The 26,894-nt window shown below is 40.2% G+C and overlaps 2 protein-coding genes across 11 annotated transcripts in view; both read left to right on the forward strand.

The window, feature by feature from the left end:
• The window catches only part of LOC132658164 (craniofacial development protein 2-like), a 79,965-nt gene extending 53,789 nt beyond the window's left edge, over window positions 1–26,176 (forward strand). Inside the window, exon 2 of the mRNA XM_060402070.1 lies at window positions 1–26,176. This exon is cut by the window's left edge and continues 26,707 nt beyond it. Coding sequence (XP_060258053.1) covers window positions 8,071–9,009 — 939 coding nt within the window. The 5' untranslated portion in view covers window positions 1–8,070 and the 3' untranslated portion in view covers window positions 9,010–26,176.
• The window catches only part of RBMS3 (RNA binding motif single stranded interacting protein 3), an 816,868-nt gene that overhangs the window by 53,789 nt on the left and 736,185 nt on the right, over window positions 1–26,894 (forward strand). The window lies entirely within an intron of this gene.

Raw genomic sequence — 26,894 nt, forward strand, 5'->3', positions numbered from 1 at the left:
TGTCAGAATATCACCATAATCAGGGGTCAGTGGCAAGGTAGGAGGAGTGATGTATTTCGGGACAAAGCAGTAAGAACCAGTCATGACTCTTCTCTCACCTCCTTTGTTCTTTCCTGAGGTCTTTATCCACAAATAGAACATTTTCCCCCAGTCTATTTTCTCTCCCTCCTTCCATCTCTTTCTCATTCTCAAATATTTTAGAAATATTAACTGAGAAACATGCTTTATCTTAGAAATGAATATCTTTCCAGGAATGAGACTGACTTGACTGCAGTGTTGAGTTAGCCTGGGGCCACCAAGGACAGCTTGTCTGTCCGTGAATGTCCCAGAAGCTGTTGCTGAGCTGAGAACAGCTCACTTACTGTGGTGTCAGTGCCCCGCTCTGTTCTCAGCTCCCTAACCCTAATCCTTTTGGAACCAGTCAGTTAACTGCCCTCCTGTGTGTGTCTGTACACAGTCGGAGCTCCATAAATGTTTTTCAAATGGATGTTGAATAAATAAAGCAAGGAGCACATGAACTTGGGACCTTACTTATTCTAAGCTCGGAAAGCTATTTTTTCTGAATACATAATTGATAATACTGAAAAATAAATAAGGAAGTTGTATTTACGTTACATGATCCTGCAATCGTTAGCAGGTTGAGACTGAAATGAGAATTCAAAGTATAATTAAATCATGACATTGTTCTAGGATGACTTCATACCCTTGCTATAGACTAGCATATGATTATGGTTATTATTATCTTCTCAGCTACTATTTTAAATATGAAAAAATTCAGTAATGAAAAATAAATATTGAAGACATTTAGTGGCAGGAAAACCTAACCTTTTATTCAATGACTGTATTTTTTTATTTGGGTGATATCCAATTATATTTATATATGTCTATGAATATGATAGTGAAAGTCACTCAGTCACGTCCAACTCTTTGTAACCCCATGGACTGTAGCCCACAGGGTTCTTCTGTCCATGGAATTCTCTAGGCAAGAATACTAGAGTGGGCCATTCCCTTCTCCAGGAGATCTTCCCCACGGGAAACCCAAGTCTCCTGAATTTCAGGTAGGTTCTTTACCACCTAAGCCACCAGGGAAGCTATGAATATGAAGTCTATGTGTATAGTAATATTTGCATATGTTGCTTTTACATCAGAGAGAAATTAAGGGAAATGGTCTTGGTAAAGATGGTCTAAAGAAATGGTCAAAACAATAATTCGGACTGTCTTCAAATCACTTATCTGCCCCTTTCAGAGCATGATCCTACCTGGTAGATGATATCCATTATTCTTATGTGTGATAGTGAGTGGCTGCTAGCATCCAAGATGTTCTCAAGATTTTCTGCCCAAGTGGAAGTCAGGACACATAACATTCAGTGCTGAGGAGGTGGCCCAAAGACATAGGGCTACATTAAAAACATACGTATAGAAAATTCCACTACATGAACCCATCATTCTTCAACTCTAGACCATATTGGATAGAGGGGATTCAGAGCAAAACACCTTTCAATCTGTTAGAAAACTGAACTCTTAAATTTATAGTGAAGCTACTCTTAAGGCAAATTAGCAATGGCCCCTGTTCTTAGTTGGCAATTTCCCCTGCAGTTCGTGTGGATGAGACTTAAAATATTCAACAAAGAGTGATGCATATGACTAGCTGTGTCTCCCCCAAATTGTAGTTGACTAAGAACAGAGAAGCAAAGCTGTCTTTGTTATTTTAGTATGACGAGGCTGTAATTTTTGATAGTCTGACAACCCTATCAACCCTGACAACCCTATTAGTTTTCATTTGTGGAAATACAGCAAAAGAGTAGTTACCAGGTCAGTGCTTCAGGAGTCAGAGATTTGGGTTTTCAAGTAGCTCCATGGCCTTAGGCAGCTTGTGTAACTGTGTCTTTTTTCTCATTTGTACAATGGCACTGAATTAGAGAGTTGATATGAGAGTGAAAACAAAAAGAGTCTACATTTCTTAGCTTAGTACCTGACACCTAGCAAATGCTAATTAATGGAGCTAGTTGGTGATATTTAAAGTCCTAGTTGTTGAGGTATCTTTTTGTTTTTCTTATACATAATTATCTAAGCTTTTCACAATTCTTGTTTGCCATACAAATATAACTTAGCATTTTTAGTTCATATCAAGATTGAGCATAAAAGTGTCTTCCAGAATATGAGGAAATTAGGAGACTAGTCTGCTTGAATTATTTTCTATTTCCAATTTTGATAACATGCATTCTTAAATTAATCGTTGGCATCGTTTAATAGTTTGGTTTTTTTACCATCGTACGAGAATGTTTATAAAGACTTTCATGTCTCTATATTTTTAAGAAACAAAAAAGCAGTCTGTTTTTATATCCAGCTTAATAGTTTTTCTCTTTTTTTGCAGCTGTGAGACAGCAAATGATAAATCAAAAACTAATATTTCCAACTACCTCAAAAAATTAAAGTCTGTGGCAGACTAAATATGGGCTCAATGAGGCTTATGGATGATTTGTTCTAATTAGATATAAGGTAAATGTTCTTGCAATTGTGACTTTTATTAAAGTCAGAACATGTGGCTGTTCTGGCTTTCCTGCACTGCCCTTAAAAAAAAAAAATTGAAAATATTTTGGGTCTGCTGTCGCTGAGACAATATGGCTTGGCAGTGTGTTGGTAACTTAATAAGCTCACCACATTTGTCATGCAGAAACTGTTCTTTATATGCAAAGCTGTCAGACAGATTGAGTATATAAGTCTTCTTCGCATGAAATAATATGATAAAACTCCAGTATCAAATTGAATGCTGTAGTATCGTTTGGAGTCTTTCATGCATAGGGTGAAATTGTTTTACAATGGAAGCATTGTTTAATGACAAATACTCTTTTTGTAACATTCATCAATTATATTTTAATAGCAGGCATTATCTTCCTGACTATAGGTCCACGTTTCACGCTGCTAACATACAGGAGAGTGAGTCGGCTTCTAAGTTATGCTTGGCATTTTTTAAATGGTTGACGGCTGCAACGAGGCTACACTATGGGTGTTGTAGGTGCTTTCGTTCTTCCCTTTTTGTCAGGTTTGTGACAGAGCCAACAATACTTGCCTCTTTCCTGGTTTTGATTTAATCCCCTATGAGAATGCTTACCAATATAATATTTCAAGGCTCAGCTCCCCACAGAGGAAAATGTGGAATGTGCGCTTATAAGGCATGTGGCCGTGGACAGCAGGAGAATCAGTTAGCAGAAAGCGTGGACACAGCCCATGGGGCAAATTCTAGGTCAGGCGTTTGTCTTTTGTTCAGTGGTAGACGTCCTCAGAGAACCGGCCCACCCATGTCAGTTTCAAGGGGCTGGACAGGAAAGAAATGACTCCAGATACGCACATAGCAAATGTGTTTCAAGCAGTTCTGTGCCAAGCAAGTTCCTGTTACAGGGTGGCCCAGAGCCAGAGCTCTTCCAAGCACTCCAGGGCTACTTCATGTAGTTGGTATGTGGGAGAAACTTGCAACTCTGGGACTGCCCATCGTACAGAGCCTGTCACGTCTGATGTGTGAGCATTCCAAAGGGCAGCGATGCAGCGAGCAGCTCGGAGATCAACAGGGAGACGTCTTCATGGGGGTGAATCAGACTAAAGAACCCTGAAGTTCCCTCCCCGCTCTCTCTCCCTCTCAGCTTTTCTCTCTCTCTCTCTACCCCTCCCTCTCTCCATCCCTCCCTCTCTCTCCCTCCTGCCTTCCCTTTCTCTCTAACTCCTCCCTCCTCTGATTTTGTGTTTTCTTCTGTTTTTTATTTTGAAGGGAGCTCTGTCCTAAATGTATGAAAAATGATCATAAATATTCATGGACATTCTTAGGCCTGGGCTTGGCTAACCTGAATTTTTCAGTTGATCAGGCTGTCTGGTTTTTCTTAACAAAGGAAAACCAACTCTTTTGCATCCCATCATTGCACCATGAAGCCCTCCATCTGGAAGGAATTCCGCATCTTTAATAAATGTGTGTTCCCTATTCAAAAACCATCTAAAACTAGTGCTCCAACAAGTGGGAAAAAAATATTTTGACATTTTCTTCATGTCTTGTGGGGTAAGCACAGTTGGAAACACGCTTTCTGTTAATTTTCACAGGCTTCAGAGTTGATGTACTTTTGTGTACAACCTAGTCAGCTCAAGGTTGATTTCTGATCCAAGATATAACACAGTGAGTGTTTGTTATCAAGGCCCTACTTGAGTTATCATAAGTCAACCTTCACATAAGGCTCTAACTCAGAGATCCAGAAATGATCAATTGAGGTCTGCTGACCTATGCCAATGCTGATTTTTCTTATGTAGTTGTAAAGTTCTACATGAGGAACAACACAGCCAGCCTGTGAGGTTTTGTTCACAGCCTGTTTGTTGATCAGGCTGTGAACGGCAATGACTTTGGTACCAAACCAACAAACAGGTGGCTTCTGGGGAAGCTGAGCCCTTGTAAGAACAGTAGCCATGTCTCTAATTATTGACTATCACGTGTTAGGTATCGTGAAAGGGACTTATAGACATCTTCTCATTTAATCCTATAAAGATTAAATGATAGTGTATTCAAGTAAATTAGTCACCAGAACATTAGAAAAAGGAAACTCAGAAAATTTAGCAAATTGCCAAAGGTAAACTGGCTGATAAACACTTGCAAAGATATTCAAACCCAGGCCGCACACCTTCTGCTTTGCCTTTGAGTTTACCCTTGGAAGAGGGAAAAAAAATGACAAACCTTGGGGATAAATCCATTTTGTAAAGAGATAATTTTCTGTAGTTTAGCTGTTTGGGGCTGTGCTAGGTGCCTGTTGCTGCACACAGGCTTTCTCTATTGAGGTGAGCGGCGCTGCTCTCGAGGTGCGCTGTGTGGCTTCCATTCTGCTGGCTCCTCTTGCTGCAGAACATGGGCCCTGGGGCGCGAGGGCTTCAGTAGTTGTGGCTCACAGCCTTAGTTGCTCCATAGCGTGTGGGATCCTCCTGGACCAGGGTATGAAGCGGTGTCTCCTGCATTGCGAGGTAGACCCCAACCACTGGGCCACCAGGGAAGCCCTGGTCCAATCCATTTTTAAGTAATTAGAAAAAGAATGAAGCTCATAATCTGTGTACCGTCTTCCTTTTTCCTAGTCTTCCAGCACTATTTGGTGTTTCAAAGTGCAGTGTTTCCGGAAATCTGAAACTGTGCTTTAAAAAAACGCTATCATGATAATTTCATGGTCACATGCTTGAAATTCTCAAGTTAACCCTGAAACAATCGTATAAATAATATCTTTGATTATTCTTAACTCCCCTGCACCTATCCTTTTTGTTGTTTTGTGGAGATGATGAAGGCAAATATTTCAGTTTAGAGTTGATAGACATTTATAGGGATAGAGATGTTTACATGCTAATGTAATGTATCACAGGATTAATTTCCAGCATTCCAAAATATGATTCTAGGCATATCCGATGTAAAAAATATTGAAAAATTACCCCCAGTAATCAACTGTTTCTTCTATCATAGAGAATGGTCTCTGTGAGGCCCAAGCAGTCCATTGTCTTTATGGACATACTAGGGAAGGTTCTAGTTCAGATTTCCACATGTGCTCTGATGTCATTTGTAGCTACACAGAACCTCGGACAGATGGGATGCTAAAACTGCCTTATAAACCTAAGACACAAGTACAAAACAACCTCACAACGCTGACTGTCTTTACCGGCATGCTGTGTTCTGAGGAGCATAGTTAAAGGACATGTCTGCTAAGGGTTATCTTTCCAAATTGCATTTATGGTGCAAACTGGTACCTGGTGTGTGTGTTTTAGGAAAGCGATCTGAAAACAAACGGCTCCACTGGCACCCAGTGACTCAGGTTAGAATGGTGCCCATCTTGGGAATTTAGTTATTCTGCTCTGACCTTCCCATTTTTCAGATAAGAAAACTGAAGCTGACGGCCGAAAGTGACAGGCCCAAGACCTAAGGCCAGTCAGTGATGCACAGAGTGGAGCAAAATCCATATGCATGGACTGTGCTCTTTCTTATGTGTCCTGATAGGCTGTTTGCAGGCTGTTTTGAACAACCGTCACATCTATTTTGTCTTTGATTTGCATTCTTTTATGTGCTAGCTATAAACTATCAATTCCAGCATCTTAAATATCATAAATAAGGCTTAACATGCTTTACACTTCATCTGTGGGTTATATAACAGCAAATAAAAGGTTTTCGACTCTACAGATTGACGTCAACCGAGGCACACACACACAAAAAGAGTAATTGGCTTGCCTTCCACCCAACAATATGTCCTTTGTAAAAACTAGAATAGAATATCTCCTATAAAAGATTAGAGTGGTGATCCTCAGAGTGTGGGCCCTGGACCATGAAGTTCCTCTCTTTTATTTCCCGCTGTCCCTCCTTCCTCCCTTCTTCCTTTTTCCTTGCTTATCACATTTAAGTACTTTAGTTTTGGGGTTTGCATACACTTTGTGTGTGCTTAGCCGCTCAGTCATGTCAAACTCTTTGCAACTCCGCGGACTGTAGCGCACCAGGCTCCTCTGTCCATGGGAATTCTCCAGGCTAGAATCCTGGAGTGGGTTGCCGTGCCCTCCTCCAGGGGATCTTCCCAACCCAGGGATTGAACCTGGACCTCCCACCTTGCAGGCAGTTTCTTCACCGTCTGAGCCACCAGGGCAGCCCATACATTAAGCCTTCTAGATCTAGAGTTATTTATTAAGCAGCCACCGTATCAGCCATTACTCTGGCCCTCCCCAGTGTAGTTCAGGTCCAGTTCTGCCACCCCTTTGTGAATGAGTGGACCAGTGTCATAATTTCAATACAGTTCTTGGCCACTGTTTCCTCTGTTAATTTCAGATAGTGGCATCTCCCATTTTTTTCAGCCATGCTTGTCAATAACTAGCATCTCTTTGGTAAGCCCCCTGGGAGGCCAGTCATTGCAAGCCTAGAGACTCCAGGATCCTCTCTCTGTTGCCCTTTCACCCTGCCAGAGACCCTCCTGGACAGGAGTGTGGAGTGGGATTAATTGGTTGGGAATACCTTCTGTTCAGGACTTCCCTGGTGGCTCAGATGGTAAAGCACCTGCCTGCAATACGGGAGGCCCAGGTTCAATCCCTGGCTTGGGAAGATCTCCTGCAGACGAAATGGCAACCCACTCCAGTATTCCTGCCTGGAGAATCCCAGGGACGGAGGAACCCGGTAGGCTACAGTCCATGGGGTCGCAAAGAGTCAGACACACTGAGCCACTTCACTTCACATTCTGTTCAAGAGCGCAGGTCATAATTCTTCTGGAGATGAGAAGGGAATCTAGACCTGGACTCCCTTTCGCCAGCCCTAGACGCACTTCATTATCCCTGTCTGGTGGAAGAAAGACAAAGACAAATAGCAATCGCAAATGACACCATCTTGGGAGGAAGGGCTCTTGAGCATGTCTGATAAGAGACCAGTTATACTTTATGCCCAGTTGTGGGTGCGGATGGGGGCACCTGAAAGTGTCTGCAGCTCCTCACAGATACAGAACTGCTGACCTTTCAGTGTCCAAAAATGGCCGGAGAGGGCTATACAGCAGAGTCATTGATCATGATTATAAGCATTTGCAGAAGAGAGCTGCATGGCTGTTCCTTAACTCCTGGCAGCTCCATGAAATACCTGGGTCTCACATAAATCTATCACTTAAAAAAAAAGAACAGAAGGATGTTGTCAGTAAAGTCACATCTTTCTAGTGAGGGAGCCAGTGGTGTTAAGTATGCAGTTGCTTCACAACTACAATTCCAAGAGTTCCTGCAAGAAGCTGTATCCAGAGTAGTACATACCTGACAATCACAGGTGGCAGAAATTTCTGCTACAGAGAAAAGAAATTAAAAAAATTATTGATGTAGAGTTGATTTACAATGTTGTGTTAATTTCTGCTGTACAGCAAAGTGATATATATATATATATATGGATTATATAAAGTGAATATATATAAGGTTATATATATATATGATATATATATGATATAGATATATAGTGGTTTAGTCACTAAGTCGTGTCTGACTCGTGATCCCATGGACTGTAGCCTGCCATGGTCCTCTGTCCATGGAATTCCCTAGGCAAGAATACTTGAGCTATATATGGATAACTCAATGAAACCAAGCCATGCCTGCGGGGCAACCCAAGACTGGCGGGTCATGGTGGAGAGGTCTGACAGAATGTGGTCCACTGGAGAAGGGAATGGCAAGTCACTTCAGTATTCTTGCCTTGAGAACCCCATGAACAGTATGAAAAGACAAAATGATAGGAAACCAAAAGAGGAATTCCCCAGGTCATTAGGTGCCCAATATGCTACTGGAGATGAGTGGAGAAATAACTCCAGAAAGAATGAAGCGATGGAGCCAAAGCAAAAACAATACTCAGTTGTGGATGTGACTGGTGATAGAAGCAAGATCCAATGCTGTAAAGAGCAATATTGCACAGGAACCTGGAATGTCAGGTCCATGAATCAAGGCAAATTGGAAGTGGTCAAACAAGAGATGGCAAGGGTGAATGTTGACATTCTAGGAATCAGTGAACTAAAATGGACTGGAATGGGTGAATTTAACTCAGACCATTATATCTACTACTGTGGGCAGGAATCCCTCAGAAGAAATGGAGTAGCCATCATGGTCAACAGAAGAGTCCGAAATGCAGTACTTGGACGCAATCTCAAAAATGACAGAATGATCTCTGTTCATCTCCAAGGTAAACCATTCAATATCAAAGTTATCCAAGTCTATGCCCCAACCAGTAACGCTGAAGAAACTGAAGTTGAATGGTTTTATAAAGACCTAAAAGACCTTTTAGAACTAACACCCAAAAGAGATGTCCTTTTCATTCTAGGGGACTGGAATGCAAACGTAGGAAGTCAAGAAACACCTGGAGTAACAGGCAAATTTGGCCTTGGAATGCGGAATGAAGCAGGGCAAAGACTAATAGAGTTTTGCCAAGCAAATGCACTGGTCATAGCAAACACCCTCTCCCGACAACACAAGAGAAGACTCTACACATGGACATCACCAGATGGTCAACACTGAAGTCAGATTGATTATATTCTTTGCAGCCAAAGATGGAGATGCTATATACAGTCAGCAAAAAACAAGACCAGGAGCTGACTGTGGCTCAGATCATGAATTCCTGATTACCAAATTCAGACTCAAACTGAAGAAAGTAGGGAAAACTGCTAAACCATTCAGGTATGACCTAAATCAAATCCCTCATGATTATATAGTGGAAGTGAGAAATAGATTTAAGGGCCTAGATCTGATAGATGGAGTGCCTGATGAACTATGGAATGAAGTTCATGGCATTGTACAGGAGATAGGGATCAAGACCATCCCATGGAAAAGAAATGCAAAAAAGCAAAATGGCCGTCTGGGGAGTCCTTACAAATACCTGTGAAAAGAAGAGAAGCGAAAAGCAAAGGAGAAAAGGAAAGATATCAGCATCTGAATGCAGAGTTCCAGAGAATAGCAAGAAGAGATAAGAAAACCTTCTTCAGTGATGAATGCAAAGAAATAGAGGAAAAGAACAGAATGGGAAAGACTAGAGATCTCATCAAGAAAATTAGAGATACCAAGGGAACATTTCATGCAAAGATGGGCTCGATAAAGGACAGAAATGATATGGACCTAACAGAAGCAGAAGATATTAAGAAGAGGTGGCAAGAATACATGGAAGAACTGTACAAATAAGATCTTCATGATCCAGATAATTATGATGATGTGATCACTAATCTAGAGGCAGACATCTTGGAATGTGAAGTCAAGTGGGCCTTAGAAAGTATCACTATGAACAAAGCTAGTGGAGGTGATGGAAATCCAGTAGAGCTATTTCAAATCCTGAAAGATGATGCTGTGAAAGTGCTGCACTCAATATGCCAGCAAATTTGGAAAACTCAGCAGTGGCCACAGGACTGGAAAAGGTCAGTTTTCATTCCAATCCCAAAGAAAGGCAATGCCAAAGAATGCTCAAACTACCGCACAATTGCACTCATCTCACATGCTAGTAAAGTAATGCTCAAAGTTCTCCAAACCAGGCTTCAGCAATACGTGAACTGTGAACTCCCTGATGTTCAAGCTGGTTTTAGAAAAGGCAGAGGAACCAGAGATCACATTGCCAAAATCCGCTGGATCATGGAAAAGCAAGAGAGTTCCAGAAAAACATCTATTTCTGCTTCATTGACTATGCCAAAGCCTTTGACTGTGTGGATCACAATAAACTGTGGAAAATTCTGGAAGAGATGGGAATACCAGACCACCTAACCTGCATCTTGAGAAATCTGTATGCAGGTCAGGAAGCAACAGTTAGAACTGGACATGGAACAACAGACTGGTTCCAAATAGGAAAAGGAGTACATCAAGGCTGTATATTGTCACCCTGGTTATTTAACTTCTATGCAGAGTACATCATGAGAAACGCTGAACTGGAAGAAGCACAAGCTGGAATCAAGATTGCCAGGAGAAATATCAATAACCTCAGATATGCAGATGACACCACCCTTATGGCAGAAAGTGAAGAGGAGCTAAAAAGCATCTTGATGAAAGTGTTAGAGGAGAGTGAAAAGTTGACTGAAAGCTCAACATTCAGAAAATGAAGATCATGGCATCTGGTCCCATCACTTCATGGGAAATAGATGGGAAACAGTAGAAACAGTGTCAGACTTTATTTTGGGGGCTCCAAAATCACTGCAGATGGTTATTGCAGCCATGAAATTAAAAGACGCTTACTCCTTGGAAGGAAAGTTATGACCAACCTAGATGGTATATTCAAAAGCAGAGACATTACTTTGCCAACTAAGGCCCGTCTAGTCAAGGTTTTTCCAGTAGTCACATATGGATGTGAGAGTTGGACTGTGACGAAGGCTGAGCGCCGAAGAATTGATGCGTTTGAACTGTGGTGTTGGAGAAGACTCTTGAGAGTCCCTTGGACTGCAAGGAGATCCAACCAGTCCATTCTGAAGGAAATCAACCCTGGGATTTCTTTGGGAGGACTGATGCTAAAGCTGAAACTCCAGTACTTTGGCCACCTCATGCGAAGAGTTGACTCATTGGAAAAGACTCTGATGCTGGGAGGGATTGGGGGCGGGAGGAGAAGGGGACGACAGAGAATGAGATGGCTGGATGGCATCACGGACTCGATGGACGTGAGTCTGAGTGAACTCCGGGAGCTGGTGATGGACAGGGAGGCCTGGCGTGCTGCGATTCATGGGGTTGCAAAGAGTCGGACACAACTGAGCGACTGAACTGAACTGACGGATTCTGTGGTGGCTCAGACAGTAAAGAATCTGCCTTCAATGCAGGAGACCTGTGTTTGATCCCTGATCTGGGAAGATCCCCTTATACACGTTATTTTCCGCATTCTTTTCCGTTCTGGTTTATCACAGGATGTTGAAGATAGTTCCCTGTGCTGTGCAGAGCAACCTCGTGTATCCGTCCTGGGTATCAGTCCTCATCTGCCAGGCCCCATCTCCCAGTCCTTCTCCCCCGCCTGCCCCCCCTGACAACCAGATGTCTGTTCCCTGTGTCTGTGAGTCTGCTGCTTTGCTGGAGAAAGGCACATTTGTGTTGCATTTGGATTCCACGTACAGCTGGCATCATATGGTATTTGTCTTCCTTTCTCTGACTTATTTCCCTAAGTTTGGTCATCTCTGGGTCCATCTGTGTTGCTGCAAATGGCATTATGTCCTCTTTTTTATATGCGTGAGTTGTTCTCCATTGTATATATATTCCACATTTTCTTGGTGAAATGACATAAAATTATATATTGTATTAATAGGGTGATATAATTCTATATGACCAAACTGCTGGTTGACCTGGTTTTACATGTTTCAAATGGTCTTTTTTTAAAATGTTTTATCTTATATTAGAGTGTATTTGATTAATAACATTATGCTAATTTTAGTTATACATATAGATGTATATGTTCTTTTTCAAATTCTTTTCCCATTTAGACTGGGAGAACAGAATATTGAGCAGCAGCACCGGGCACTCTGTTGATTATCCATTTTAAATGTAGCAGTGTGCGTGCGTCAGTCCCAGCCTCCCTGACTGTCCCTTATGCCCGCCTTCCCCCAGGAACCTTAAGCCCATCCTCTTAGGCTGTGAGTTCTCAAGTCACCTGTTAATGGACATTTAGATTGCTTCCATATCTTGACTATTGTAAATAGTGCTGCAATGAACATTTGGGTGTTTCTATTTTTTCGAATTGTAGTTTTGTCTGGATGTTTGCCCCAGATTGGGATTGACAAATCACATAGTGGCTCTATTTTTAGAATTTTGAGGGAACTCTATGCTGTTTCTATAGTGCTGCACCAATTTACACCCACAGCAAGAGTGCAGGAGGGTTTCCTTCCAGATCAAAGAACTTATAATAAATTAGAGCAATACCTCAAGTAGAAATCCTAGAGAAGTGACAAGCTGTTCACTGCAAAGCGCAAAATAGTACAGAGTTCTGATTTCAGAGTATGCTCTCCAGTAGGGCAAGGGGCACATTATGTTGGTTGCAGGAGGGAGGAAACCAAGAGCCCCTAGGAAGACGCCCACCAAGGGAGAAGGGGTACAAAAAGATGAGACAGAGGTGGATATAAACAGTCTTGTGTTTTTGTTGAGGATTGGTCTTTACTGGCAGATTCTTTTTCCGTCAAGGTAGAGTTCTCCAATCATAGATGCCAATCATACGTGCGTGCTAAGTCGCTTCAGTCACATCCGTCTCTGCAGGCCTATGGACTGTAGCCCACCAGACTTCTCTGTCCATGAGGTTCTCCAGGCAAAAAATACTGGAGTGGGTTGCCATGCCCTGCTCCAGGGGGTCTTCCCTATGCAGCGATCAAGCCTGTGTCTCCTGCATTATCAGGTGGGTTCTTTACCACGAGTGCCAACTGGGAAGCTCAGGTGTCAGTCATAGATCTGAAAACTTCAAGCGCAACTAGGGAGAGATTTTAGCATTTTCTCTGTCTGCCCTCAGGACTGGTTAAATGATTTGAAGGGTGCAGTGAAAGATGGTAATGTGAGGCTCCTTCTTCAAAAATTATCAGGAATTTCTAGATAGCAGTAGCAGAAATATAAACCAAAGGTGCTGAGTGTGCTTCTGAGTCATAGCCTTGTGCACAAGTCTTGTGCCTGTGGAGTTTGTCTTCTTTTATTATTTTTTTTTTTCAAAATGTTTGTCATCTTTTTTGACCAATGTGCCTCACCACTGGAGTGTCATCTTAGGACAAAATGCAATTTTGTAAAGTGTTTTTTCAACACTGTGTATTGAAAGTTCCTTCTTGACTGAATGGAGGATTTTGAGAATGGAGAAATATATTCTTTCAGTTCAGTTCAGTTGCTCCGTCATGTCCTACTTTTTGCGACCTCATGGACTCCAGCACACCAGGCCCCCCTGTCCATCACCAACCTCCAGAGTTTACTTAAACTCATGTTCACTAAGTTGGTGATGCCAGCCAACCATCTCATCCTGTCATCCCCTTCTCCTCCTGCCTTCAATCTTTTCCAGCATCAGGGGCTTTTCAAATGAGTCAGTTCTTAGCATGGGGTGGCCAAAGTATTGGAGTTTCAGGTTCAGCATTAGCCCTCCCAGTGAATATTCAGGACTGATTTCTTTTAGGACAGACTGGTTGGATCTCCTTGCAGTCCAAGGGACTCTCAAGAGTCTTTTCCAACACCCTGGTTCAAGAGCATCAGTTCTTTGGTGCTCAGCTTTCTTTATAGTCCAACTCTTTCATCCATACATGACTACTGGAAAAACCATAGCCTTGACTAGACGGACCCTTGTTGGCAAAGTAATGTCTCTGCTTTTTAATATGCTGTCTATATATTATTTAATGGCCAAGTAAGTTGAAAGTTGAACATGTCTCAAAATCTATCCCCTCTTTCCAGTCTTTCTAACATTAATTTCAAGTTTGTGCCAGTGAGATTTGGGAAAATGCCAATTCCTTTCTTCTGTTCAAAAATCATGTCCTTAGAAGAATGTTTTTTGTCTGAATCCATCATATCATCAGCCAAGCTGATTTTATCACAAAATCCTCTTTAAGCAATTCTTTTTGGTAGTTATCAAGTGTTTCAGTTTGTTTCATGTGCTTTCATTTTGTTGTCGGTTTGGTTTTTCAAGGTAATTACATCACAGAGTTTCAGTGGTGTAACAGAAATGGTAGCAGAGAAATGGCATTTTGTGTTTTTGACCATCCTATTCCATTTTATATATTGTTTAAAAATTAGAACAAGCTAAATCCTTTTTGAATGGGTAAAGGGTTATCTTTATTTGATGTTTTAAATTCATATTTGTCTGTTTATTAGTTCACAACCTGTAAAACACTTTTGTCACAAGTTCCACACCACCTTGTAGTGAATATAGGAAAAGCTGACCACTGGCAATATTTCTATTGGTTTGTTAGAGAAAAATAAATTACCCTTTTCATCCATCCACCCTCCATTTGCAACACTCTTATACATATTCATGTATAAAGGAAATAAAGCAGTAAAATCTTTCATTAATATATATAATGAAATTGAAAACTAATAGTGGCATAAGAGTGATATTAAGAAACACAAATCAAAATGTTTCAAATGTTTTCTCCCTTAATTGCTAACAGTTCTGTGAAGTCGATTTTTACCTTTGTGCAAGTAAGGAAAGATTCAGGGAAATTGAATTATATTGTCCATTTTCATACATTGGAGAGTTCAAAATACAGGTCTATATTAATTTTAAAAACCATCTTTTTTCCATACTACCCTACAGTCTCAAATAAAACATTTTGAATTTTTCTAAGTATTTTTATTCTATGAACTCTCCTCTAGTCTTTCGTATGAAGTAAGCCATGTAATAACTATTCAATTTGATCAACAAGATTATTAAAGCTCAAGAAGCTAGTATGACTTGCTCAGTTCAGGAGCCCATCAGAGACCAGGACCCTGGACAATGACCCAGCTCTGGGTTCTTGTCCCTGGGCCAACCTGGGTTCTCCAATGCTCACTACCCTAGTAACAGCGTACATTTATCCTCAGTAGTTTACAATCCTTTATAAATCTCCACCTAGTTAATAAGTACAGAAGTATGATTTTCCTTCTCCAACCATCTAAGATAACAGTTACCCTCAAACAAGGAAGTGAACTAGTCATTTTCATTCTGAAAATGTATAATCCAGCTCTTTATTTTAAGGACTATGCCAAACACTGCTAATTGGATTCCCTTTAACTGGATTAAAACCAGAGGCATTTTTTCCCCCTTGTCTGTGGGGCTTCACCTCTTTGTTTGGTAGGATTGTATCCCTGGGGATATGACTGGGGTAACTGGGGGTTCTATAGAAGACTGAAGGATTTCAGTGTGGTAGGGTGATGCATTTTCACAATAATAATATGTAATAAATTGAGAAGAGATTCTGCTGAGTTTTGACTTATTTCCCAGGGTGGAGGCTTCAAATGTGAGCAGAAGATAGATACTTGTGCTTTTTACAAAGGACTTAGTGGCTTGTCCATGGGGATTTGAGCCCTAGTTCTTTCTACCACTCCACAGGTATACAGCAAAGCTGCCCGATGTAAAATCAACTTTGAAGACAACTTCCAATGGATAGAAACTTGTGACTCTTCTATTGGTTGTATTATATTTTTAGCTGGTTGCTTTTCTGGATTTGGGATGTTCAAAAATTAATTTTCCTTTGCTTTACCCAGTGTTGTTTGCTAATTGCAATTCTGTCTAGTTTCTATTTGCCTGAGGTATTGAAAGTTAAGAATCACTGGGGAAAAAAGTATCTTTTAAAGTTTATCTTTAACGATCAGAGTACAATAAATAGCTAATCTAAGATTTAGATTACAGAAATGTAGTGGATCAGTTAAGTGTGCCTGGACATTACCAAATGTGTGAGGAATTTATTGCCATAATTGTCAAAAATACAATAGTATCAGACCTTATGTTCTATTCATATTTTGACCAATTGCTTAGTTAGATAAATGTACATTAAAATCTACAAATTTGTGTTTAATCAGGAAGCTTTCCCCACATTATGGAGGTAGCTCATGCATTTGAGGAAAAGTTGAAAATCAACCCCCCTGAGTCCCTTCTCACTGTAAAATGCTACTAAGTTTGTAAGATGAAGAAAGTGTTGAGAAGCCAGTAACAAATTTTTGTTAGGCTGATTTACTGGTGGAAAAAATTGATTTATTGGCCTGTGTTGAAGTGGGGACTGAAATTCTAATCAGATGAATGTCATATATGTTTAAGCTATTTTAAAAGTTGTGCTGTTAGGAAAGAATTTTAGTGCAGCTGGTTTCTTATATCATGGCTATTCAGTAGGAGAACAATTTCTGAAAAGCTGAAAAGTTTGTATCTGTATATGTAACTAGATTCAACAATGTGCCTACATCTCTATTTTTATCTAATAGAGTTATATATTTATATCTATAGATGCAAAATTTAAGAAAGAGCATGCATGAGTTTATCAGTGAGTCCAGTAATCAAGAGGATATTGTTTCTGTTATGAGTGAACTATCTTTGGGAAATGGACCTGAATGATGCTGTATTGAGACTTCTTTTTCTCTTAAAAGGTAGCCAAGTGCCTGAGGAAACCATGTGTTTTCTGCTTAAGCCTAAATCCCAACGTTGATAAATGTAGTTAAGTCTAAATAAACCACTTTAACAGGCAAAGGAAAACAATGGTATTTAGAATCTGTGCTTAGTTTGAGTGAATAATTTGAGAAAATTTCAAAATAAAACTTATGATTTGAAAATTATTTTACACATCTGTACAATTAATATTTTTAATTTCTCTTCAGTAAATGGCTCATCTGTTCCCCTTACTTATGAGCAAGTTTTGCTTTTGTATAAAATATCAAACCACAGAAAACTTTTCCTAACTTCCAAGGTACAGTGTGATGTTTCCTGTACTGGAATAGCACTTAGGTCTTGGTAGGAGTGTTGATGAATTGAAAGCACCAGGAAAGTTCATTCTAACTCACTGCCTCTCAAAAACACCTCTATTTTTAATGGTTCCTTGACAAAACAAAAGCATCTGTTATAGAGGCATAAATTTAACTTCTCTGCTGCCTTTGATCCGACAGTCACTGGTGGTAAGTGGCAGAGCCCAGACCTGAACTGGGACCTCCACTCCAACCCCAGTTGGCTGTAATGGTAGTGGGTCTCTTTCTCTCTACATTCCTATTCTTTACTACAAGGATGCACTGCTTCAGAGCAGCCCCACAGCATAAGCCGCAGTATTCCCATTTCACAGCAGTGTGATTCCCAAACTCCTAATTTATCCCTTTCTCCCTCTTCCCCTGCCCCCAGCTGCTCTCCCCTTTGGTAATGGAAAATTTGTTTTCTGTGAATCTATTTCTGTTTTGTAAATAAGTCCATTTGTATCATTTTTCTAGATACCGCATAGAAATGATACCATGTGATATTTATTGTTGCTTGAAGTACCTCACTTAGCATGATTATATGTAGGTCCATCCATGTTACTGCAAATGGCATGATTTCATTCTTTTTTATGGTAGTCATCCTTTATTTTTGATGGCATGCCGGAAACCAAGAGCTGTCCTAGGCCCCAGGGAGGCTAAACAGTTTTGACCATACAGTGTGGTCCGTAGAGTTTTATCACACGGCAGTAGTTGGTTGATTCCTGGAAAGCATAGCAGACACTCCTAAAAGCTTATGTTTCCCTTCTTTAAACAACTAGAAATTGTCCTTGGTTTTACTTCAGTTCACCAGTACTGAATCTTCTTTTGGAAATTGCTGACAGAGAGCAAGTTTCCAATCAGAGCTACTATTTTTAATTTCATAAAGACTACAAATGGTATTCCCCTTGCTGAGGCTGATGTCTTAAATGCAGCCCTAAATCAATTAGCTATTATGTGCAACCGTTCTGCTGATTAGAAAGGTAACATTTTTCTTTTGCGTATGTTACCAGTGTTTGGCACCTTTTCTGGAACTAACTTAAGCCCAAATTTTCATGTATGTGGTTCCCTTTCTCTCTTTCCAAAAAGGATAATTTAAAATTTTCAGCATGTAATCACAGAGAAAATGAGTAAAACAAATTATTTTGCCTTCTTTCCATAAGGGGCTTTTCAGAAAAGAGAATACAGACACCCCAGTGACTCCTGTCTCTGACTCCCAGCCCAGGACCTGAAAACTTCTCTTGAAGAACTTCAACTCCAACTAGAAGGTGTTTTGTTTTGTTTTGTTTTGTTTTGTTTTAATTTTGGCTGCAGTGGGTCTTCATTGCAGTGTGTGGTCTTCTCTCTACTTGTGGCAAGTGGGGCTTCTCTTGCTGTGGAGTGTGAGCTCTAGGGAACGCGGGCATCATAGGCTTAGCTGCCCACAGCATGTGGGATCTTCCAGGACCAGTGATCGAACTTGTGTCCCCTGTATTTGCAGCCACATTCTTAACCACTGGACTCCCAGGGAAGTCTCCAACCAAAGTCTTTTCGAAACAGGCTGTGGAATTGTTAATTACCTGATGTGGAATTTCAGCCCTCCTGAAAATACAATTTAGGCAACTGTGATGGCAGCAGTCTGTCTTGCTTCATTATGTTCCTTCCAGGATAGCTTCTTAGTCATGGTGGAAGCAAACTATTGGTTGGACCTTCCCATCCATCAAGCTTAGTCACTCAGTTGTGTTAAGTTCTTTGCGACCCTTTGAACTGTAGCCCACCAGGCTCCTCTGTCCATAAAATTGTTTTCAGGCAAGAGTACTGGAGTGGGTTGCCATTTCCTACTCCAGGGGATCTTCCTGACCCACAGATCAAACCTGTGTCTCCTATGTCTCCTACGTTGCAGGCAGATTCTTTACCCACTGAAACATCTGGGAAGACTTTTATGACTGTAAATGATCTCATGAACTGAAAGACAGTAATTTGCGTTCTTTGTTCAATGATCTTACCTGTGAGAAGAAAAGAAGTATTGAGAATGATAAATTGTCCCCTGAAGTTGTGGGTTTATCTAATTCTATCACAGAAAGCTATAGGTTTAAATTTTCTTGACTGAGGAATGTTTGGTAATAGGAAGTCCTACATTCTAACATTTTTGATGAAAGAGGGATATTTTTTTCTTTCTTTCCTTCTCTTTCAGTTTTTTTTTTTTGCATCTGTTATGATTGATCTACTAAAACCTTAGATTCTCCTCTTTCTTTGATGGGGATTCCACTAAAAGAATAAAGTGTCTCTCCCCATAGGAGGCTCTTTCATTGGACCCAGCCCTTTCTGCCTGTTTTATTTGACTTGCCTGATTTTTCATCCAAATATAAAGCTCATCACTCTGTAAGGAAACTTATTAGAATATCCTTGGAAATGCATGTTATCAGGCATATGTGTGGGTTTGATGTTTTAAGGAACCGGCTGGCAGTCCATGGCCAGAGGGGACCATTAAAGAAATGAGGCTGATGGAAGTCCTGACACAGAGGTTGACAGCAAAATTCAGATGATTAATTTGGAGTAAGAGAAGTGTTTCAAACTAATGAGAAACATGGTTTGGGCTTACCACAGACTGTACATATGGCTAGGGGAAACCAACTTTTTAATATAGAGGGAGGGAAATGATGACAAATGTTCAACTTGGGTCATTCTTTTATGGCAAGGATGCTACAAAATGAAAAAGTGCTAAATTATTTTTATCTTGGCAGTTTTTCTGTGAGTCTTTGGGTCTCTCATCCAAGCCCATTTTGCAAATTTGCTGACTGGGATGATGGGTACAAAAACAGAGAAAATCTTTGCACATAAAGAGTTGGCCCATATTAATATGAATTAATTCTCAGTCAAGAGGACCACATACTTACTTGCTGCTACTTTAGAGGAATACAAATGCACCAAATTACTAGCAGGAGACTGGGCACGTAGTAGGGGCTGGATATGTGTGTGTGTGTGCTGAGGCAGCCAGAACAGTGCTTCTGAAGAAAGCGAAAAGACTATGATAGTTTTCCTGGCCTTTTCTGTTGTGTGAGTTCTAGCAAAGGCAGTTCCATCTTACAGGTTCCGAACCCCTGAGCTTTCAAGAACCCATCATGTGTGGACTGCTAATGAGCACTAGGGGAACCATATTTTCAGGTTTCTTTACACACACAGCTTAGTTATAAATTGTCTGAGCTTCCAGAGAGGCTGATGTTTGACACTATGGGGTTGGAGCTTTGAGTGCAGGGAAAAAAAGATTAGCAGAAAGAACTTTTTGGGCCGCAGATATCTCAGTTGCTGTTGACTGGAACTTTGTAACAAAAAGTATATGAGAAGTGAGTTCTTGCCAGACTTCAGACTTTGGGCTGCCCTGCTCTTTGTATTCTGTAAAACCTCATGGTGGATTTTCAGTGAATGCCTTTGGCTACATGAAAAAGGAGTTTCTCCAAGAATGTGGGGAATTCCTTTGGTGCCCAAAAGGAAATATGAGGACTCTGGAGACTGATGAGAGAGACTGAAAATAGGGGTGCCATAATCATCATGTTAGTTCCTGCCATTTATTTCATTTTCTTTTTAAAATAAGATCTGAGAGTGTTTGAGAATTTTTTATGAAGCGTAAGTCAACTTTCTAGCACTTTCAAGTTGAATGCAAGTTTGTGTTATTCAAGTGACAAATAAGTGTAGGTAAGTCCACTCACTCCAGGTCTGTGATTTTTAAAGATAATTAATAAATAGGTTTGATTTGTTACTTACAGGATGCAGACAAAAAATCATCAGAGAAAGAGTGGTCTAGGGATGTGTTTAATATAACTAAACACACTTGCAATCTTGTTAATTATAGTCTATTTGTATATTCTTGATAATTAAACTTATCTATGGTATATGTGTGTGTGTGAGTGTCTGTGTGTGTTCATGATGGGGGAAAAATGGCCTCTTGGGAAGAATGGCATTTTGATGAATCACAGGAAATAGTAAATTATGTGGATTCCACATAGTTCCCAGGCTGTGACCAGGATTTTACCTCTGAAATTCATGAACCAAGGTCTGAAGGGAGATTGGCTAGATTACAATTCAGATGTTTTACTTTGGGAGGAGTGCAGGGTGGGGACAGAATTAAATTTTCAGTTATTTCTCCAAACAAAACCTGATGTGACGGCCACCCTTAAGGGGGATAGAATGCATACTTTTGTGATAAAAATTTCTAGCAGTGTGAAGCACAGAGCATTTATTTTAGATAATTGCGGGAAGCCAACCCATTTTAGATAATATTGGCTTTAAAAAAGTTTTGGTGCGTGATCATAATAATAGCATTTCAAGACAGAACTTAACTGCACAGTATAAGGCTGACCAAGTACATGAAATGGTAATGAATTCAGTAATAAGAGAACATTCCAGATCTGTGCATGCTTGCTATACCTCAAGTTTCAGGGGCTCTTTATAAATAAAATGGAAACCTTATTTTTTTTCCTCAATATTCTTGTTTTCCTCTCATTTTAGTTCTCTTGGTTGCCTTGTCAATTAAGTTAATTAAAGCAGAAAATAATTCCCCCAGAGGGACATTGGACATTTCAGGCAAAATCATTTCTAAGACTTCTGATCTAGTCAGAAAATATTAATAATATGCAAGTGGGGTTATACATAAAAGGAACGCTATAAAACGCTGCATTGTTCTTGGTGCATATATTCAGACAAAACACTGCATTTACTGTCTCCAGAAAATGCAAGTTAACTGATGCACTTCATCAACGGGCTTCATTACAGCACCACATATTTGCGGTGGCCCTTAGGCTGTGGGAACTTTTCACTCGACTCCACTCTTTTATAAAAGGTCAAACTCTGAAAAAGAATGGATATATCTATGCGTATAGCGGAATCACTTCATTGTATGCCTGAAACTAACACAACATTGTAAATCAACTATACTTCAACATATTTAAATGTATTTATACATACAGATTAGTCTTTAAAAGCTAAAAAAAAGTCAAATCACTCTATTGTTTAAAAGGGGTATCATACAATAATGAAAATGTAGTTGAGAGTCTCAGTTTTTTATTAGTCAGTTGAGTAGCAGTTGGAAAAAAAGAATCTTAACTTCTCTGAGCTCCAATTTCCTTCTCATTCAGTGAGGTCACAGGGAGGCAGGATGGGTTTTGGCACATTGCGGCTTTAGAATATACTGATCCCATCCAGTAATTAATCTTTAATAAAAATATAGATGTACTTTGATTGTATCCATTCCTCCAGCTCAAGTCTGTAGCAGATGGACTCTTCAGAGTAAAGAAGGAGGCCCAGAGCTTCTGTCTATCTTTCCTTCCAGAAGTCCTTTCTGCCCTGACCTGCTGGTGTCAGCATGAGAGGGAAGGGAGTGAGAAGGACACAGAAGTCTCACTTAACCCCTGTCTTGAGACACCTCTGCATTCTCTTCCTGAGACTTGGGAACATTCCCAGGATCTTCAGGGGCCTCCGCCATGAATGTTGGAAAGCCCGACTGTGACACTGATGATCAGTTCTGCTCCAGCCCCCTGCTCCCCACTCAGCCCCTGGAGGTCCAGCTTGGACAGGACGCAGAGATGCTTCCCCTGGCTCTGCCCCTCTCTCCTCTGGAGCACACACTTTGTCCAGGCATGACTGGTATCCTTGGCTCTGATCTCCGGTGGCCTTGGCCTAGAGCAGCTTGAAGCAGGGTTTTGGTTTCCAGCCTGAGACTGAAGTCAGACCACGCGGTGAGAGCACTGACTTCTAGCCGCTAGACCACCAGGGTCCAGTGGTCAGTGACAAAGCCCTGGCCCATCAGCTGTGTCAAAACGAATTTCCACATGGAAATGGAAAGCAGTGAAGCAAGTGAAATGCTCATTATTAAGAGGAAAGGGGTACGTGTGAACAAACACATGGGCCGACTCAGAAGGACAGAGTGGCCCCTCGTGGCAGTTTGACTCAACTTTATGGGACATTTCTTCCAGGTTTCCTTTGAGCAGTCATTGTGCGCTGCCTGGTTCTGAGTCTGATTTGGTTTATCTCAGGGTCCTCCCAGATGTGCGCTCCTCTCATAGCCAAGATGGGTTCTCATGAAGAGACTTACAGGGAGGTTGACAGCACCTACTATGAGGTGGTGCCCTGTCCATTTTTGACTTCCAAGGAGCCTTTCTGCTGTGCAGTCAGGGAGGTCTCCATGACTTTGAGAATAAGGACTATGTGGTCTTTTAACTCATATCAGGACACGGGCTCAGCTGTTCTCCCAACTGCTGTTTTGGAGTATCTGTCCACAGATGAGAAACCCTTGCTTCTTAGCTGGGGTTCATTTATCTCCTGCCTTAGTTCCAACAAAGTCTGAATGTGCAAGGCTGTCCCCAGGCTTCCCTCCACCACCTTGACCCTGTGCCCAAAGCAGCTAACCAGCCGTCCATTCTCTGCACTCTCTAAGTGGGGACCACACACAGTCCCTATGGCCCGTCAACACAGAGCCAAGACAGGCAGCCCTCAAGGGCTGCTTCTGAGGTTCCTCTCCCTGCTTGAGTTGAGAGGTTAGCAGAGAACTATTTTCTTCAAACACATCTCATACAATTTTCTTCCATTTTGGTTTCCTTGACCTGCATCACTTTTAACCCTCATATACATTCAAGGCCATCTAACTTGATGGTTGGCTGATGAGATGAGATGGTTTGACAATATCACCAACTTGATGGACGTGGGTTTGAGCAAGTTCTGGGAGTTAGTGATAGACAGGGAAGCCCGGTGTGCTGCAGTCCATGGGGTTTCAAAGAGTCGGACACAACTGAGCAACTGAACCAAACTGAACCAAACAAGCTTCCTGTCTTCCTGCTCTGACATTTTACAAATGTTATTGTAGTGTTTGCCTTACAACTTACCCAGCAGTCTGCTATCATTTCACCTTGGTGCCCCCGTTTTAAAAGAATATATTATTTTTCTTTAAATTTATTTTTATTGAAGTATGATTGATTAATAACATTATATATAACAGGTACAATATCGTGGTTCACGATTTTTAAAGGTTTTACTCCATTTATAGTTATAAAATATTTGCTATATTCTCCAAGTTGTACAATACATCCTTGTAGTTTGTTTTCTTTTTGTGTGTTTTTTGTTTTTTTTTTAATTTAATTTTTATTTTATTTTGGAGTATAGTTGATTCACAGTGTGTGTTAGTTTTGGGTGTACATCATGATTCAGTTATGCTTATACATATATCCATTCTTTTTCAAATTCTAAAAGAATATAAGTTAACATAATATTACAAATAATCTAAATTGTGATAGGTTTCAAAATTTCTTATTCCATTCTGTCTTTGTGGTCCCTGTTTATTCATATAATTCTAATACTTCATTTCTAAACATTTTGAAGATAAAGGAATTTTTTAAAATTATCAGTATAAAACTATGGTTAAGAATTAAGGGATGAGTGTTCTTATTCATTAACACTGTTGACTATTTGTTGTGTTTTTATAAATTGAGTAATCTGTTGTTTTAGGACTGAATCACTTTTTTTTTAAATTTATTTATTTTAATTGGAGTTTAATTACTTTACAATATTGTATTGGTTTTGCCATAAATCAACATGAATCTTCCATGGGTGTACGCGTGTTCCCCATCCTGAACCCACCTCCCACCTCCCTCCATGTACCATCCCTCTGGGTCATCCCAGTGCACCAGCCCCAAAAATCCTGTATCATGCATTGAACCTAGGCTGGTGATTCATTTCATATATGATGTTATAGATGTTTCAATGTCATTCTCCCAAATCAACCCACCCTCTCCCTCTCCCACAGAGTCCAAAAGACTATTCTATACATCTGTGTCTCTTTTGCTGTCTCACATATAAGGTTCTCATTACCATCTTTCTAAATTCCATATATATGCTTTAGTATACTGTATTGGTGTTTTTCTTTCTGGCTTACTTCACTCTGTGTAATAGGCTCCAGTTTGTCCACCTCATTAGAACTGATTCAAATGTATTCTTTTTAATGGCTGAGTAATACTCCATTGTGTATGTGTACCACAGCTTTCTTATCCATTCATCTGCTGATGGACATCTAGGTTGCTTCCATGTCCTGGCTATTATAAACAGTGCTGCAATGAACATTGGGGTACATGTGTCTCTTTCAATTCTGGTTTCCTCGGTGTGTATGCCCAGCAGTGGGATTGCTGGGTCATAAGGCAGTTCTATTTCCAGTTTTTTAAGAAATCTCCACACCGTTCTCCATAGTGGCTGTACTAGTTTGCATTCCCACCAACAGTGTAAGAGGGTTCCCTTTTCTGCACATCCTCTCCAGCATTTATTGGTTATTTTGGGTAGCAACCATTCTGACTGGTGTGAAATGGTACCTCATTGTGGTTTTCATTTGCGTTTCTCTAATAAGCTGGTTCTTTGAAAGGATAAATAAAATTGGCAAACCATTACCCAGACTCATCAAGAAACAAAGGGAGAAAAATCAAATCAATAAAATTAGAAATGAAAATGGAGAGATCACAACAGACAACACAGAAATACAAAGGATCATGAGAGACTACTATCAGCAATTATATGCCAATAAAATGGACAACTTGGGAGAAATGGACAAATTCTTAGAAAAGTACAACTTTCCAAAACTGAACCAGGAAGAAATAGAAAATCTTAACAGACCCATCACAAGCATGGAAATTGAAACTGTAATCAGAAATCTTCCAGCAAACAAAAGCCCAGGTCCAGACGGCTTCACAGCTGAATTCTACCAAAAATTTCGAGAAGAGCTAACACCTATCCTACTCAAATTCTTCCAGAAAGTTGAAGAGGAAGGTAAACTTCCAAGTTCATTCTATGAGGCCACCATCACCCTAATACCAAAACCTGACAAAGATGCCACAAAAAAAGAAACCTACAGGCCAATATCACTGATGAACATAGATGCAAAAATCCTCAACAAAATTCTAGCACTCAGAATCCAACAACACATTAAAAAGATTACACACCATGACCAAGTGGGCTTTATCCCAGGGATGCAAGGATTCTTCAATATCCGTAAATCAATCAACGTAATACACCAAACTAATAAATTGAAAAATAAAAGCCATATGATTATCTCAATAGATGCAGAGAAAGCCTCTGATAAAATTCAACATCCATTTACGATAGAAACTCTCCAGAAAGCAAGAATAGAAGGAACATAATAAAAGCTATATATGATAAACCCACAGCAAACATCCTCACTGGTGAAAAATTGAAACATTTCCCCTAAAGTCAGGAACAAGACAAGGGTACCCACTCTCACCACTACCATTCAACATAGTTTTGGAAGTTTTGGCCACAGCAATCAGAGCAGAAAAAGAAACAAAAAGAATCCAAATTAGAAAAGAAGAAGTAAAACTCTCACTGTTTGCAGATGACATGATCCTCTACATAGAAAACCCTAAAGACTCCACCAGAAAATTACTAGACCTAATCAATAAATATAGTAAAGTTGCAGGATATAAAATCAACACACAGAAATCCCTTGCATTTCTATGCACTAATAATGAGAAAGTAGAAAAAGACATTAAGGAAACAATTCCATTCACCATTGCAACGAAAAGAATAAAATACTTAAGAATATATCTACCTAAAGAAACTAAAGACCTATATATAGAAAACTATAAAACACTGATGAAAGAAATAAAGAGGACACTAATAGATGGAGAAATATACCATGTTCATGGATTGGAAGAATAATTATAGTGAAAATGAGTATACTACTCAAAGCAATCTATAGATTCAATGCAATCCCTATCAAGCTACATAACGGTATTTTCCACTGATCTAGAACAAATAATTTCACAATTTGTATGGAAATACAAAAAATCTCGAATAGCCAAAGAAGAATGGAACTGGAGGAATCCACCTGCCTGACTTCAGGCTCTACTACAAAGCCACAGTCATCAAGACAGTATGGTACTGGCACAAAGACAGAAATATAGACCAATGGAACAAAATAGAAAGCCCAGAGATAAATCCACACACCTACGGACACCTTATCTTCAACAAAGGAGGCAAGAATATACAATGGAGAAAAGACAATC

This window comes from Ovis aries, chromosome 19 (assembly GCF_016772045.2).
Source record: "Ovis aries strain OAR_USU_Benz2616 breed Rambouillet chromosome 19, ARS-UI_Ramb_v3.0, whole genome shotgun sequence".
Classification (NCBI taxonomy): domain Eukaryota; kingdom Metazoa; phylum Chordata; class Mammalia; order Artiodactyla; family Bovidae; genus Ovis; species Ovis aries.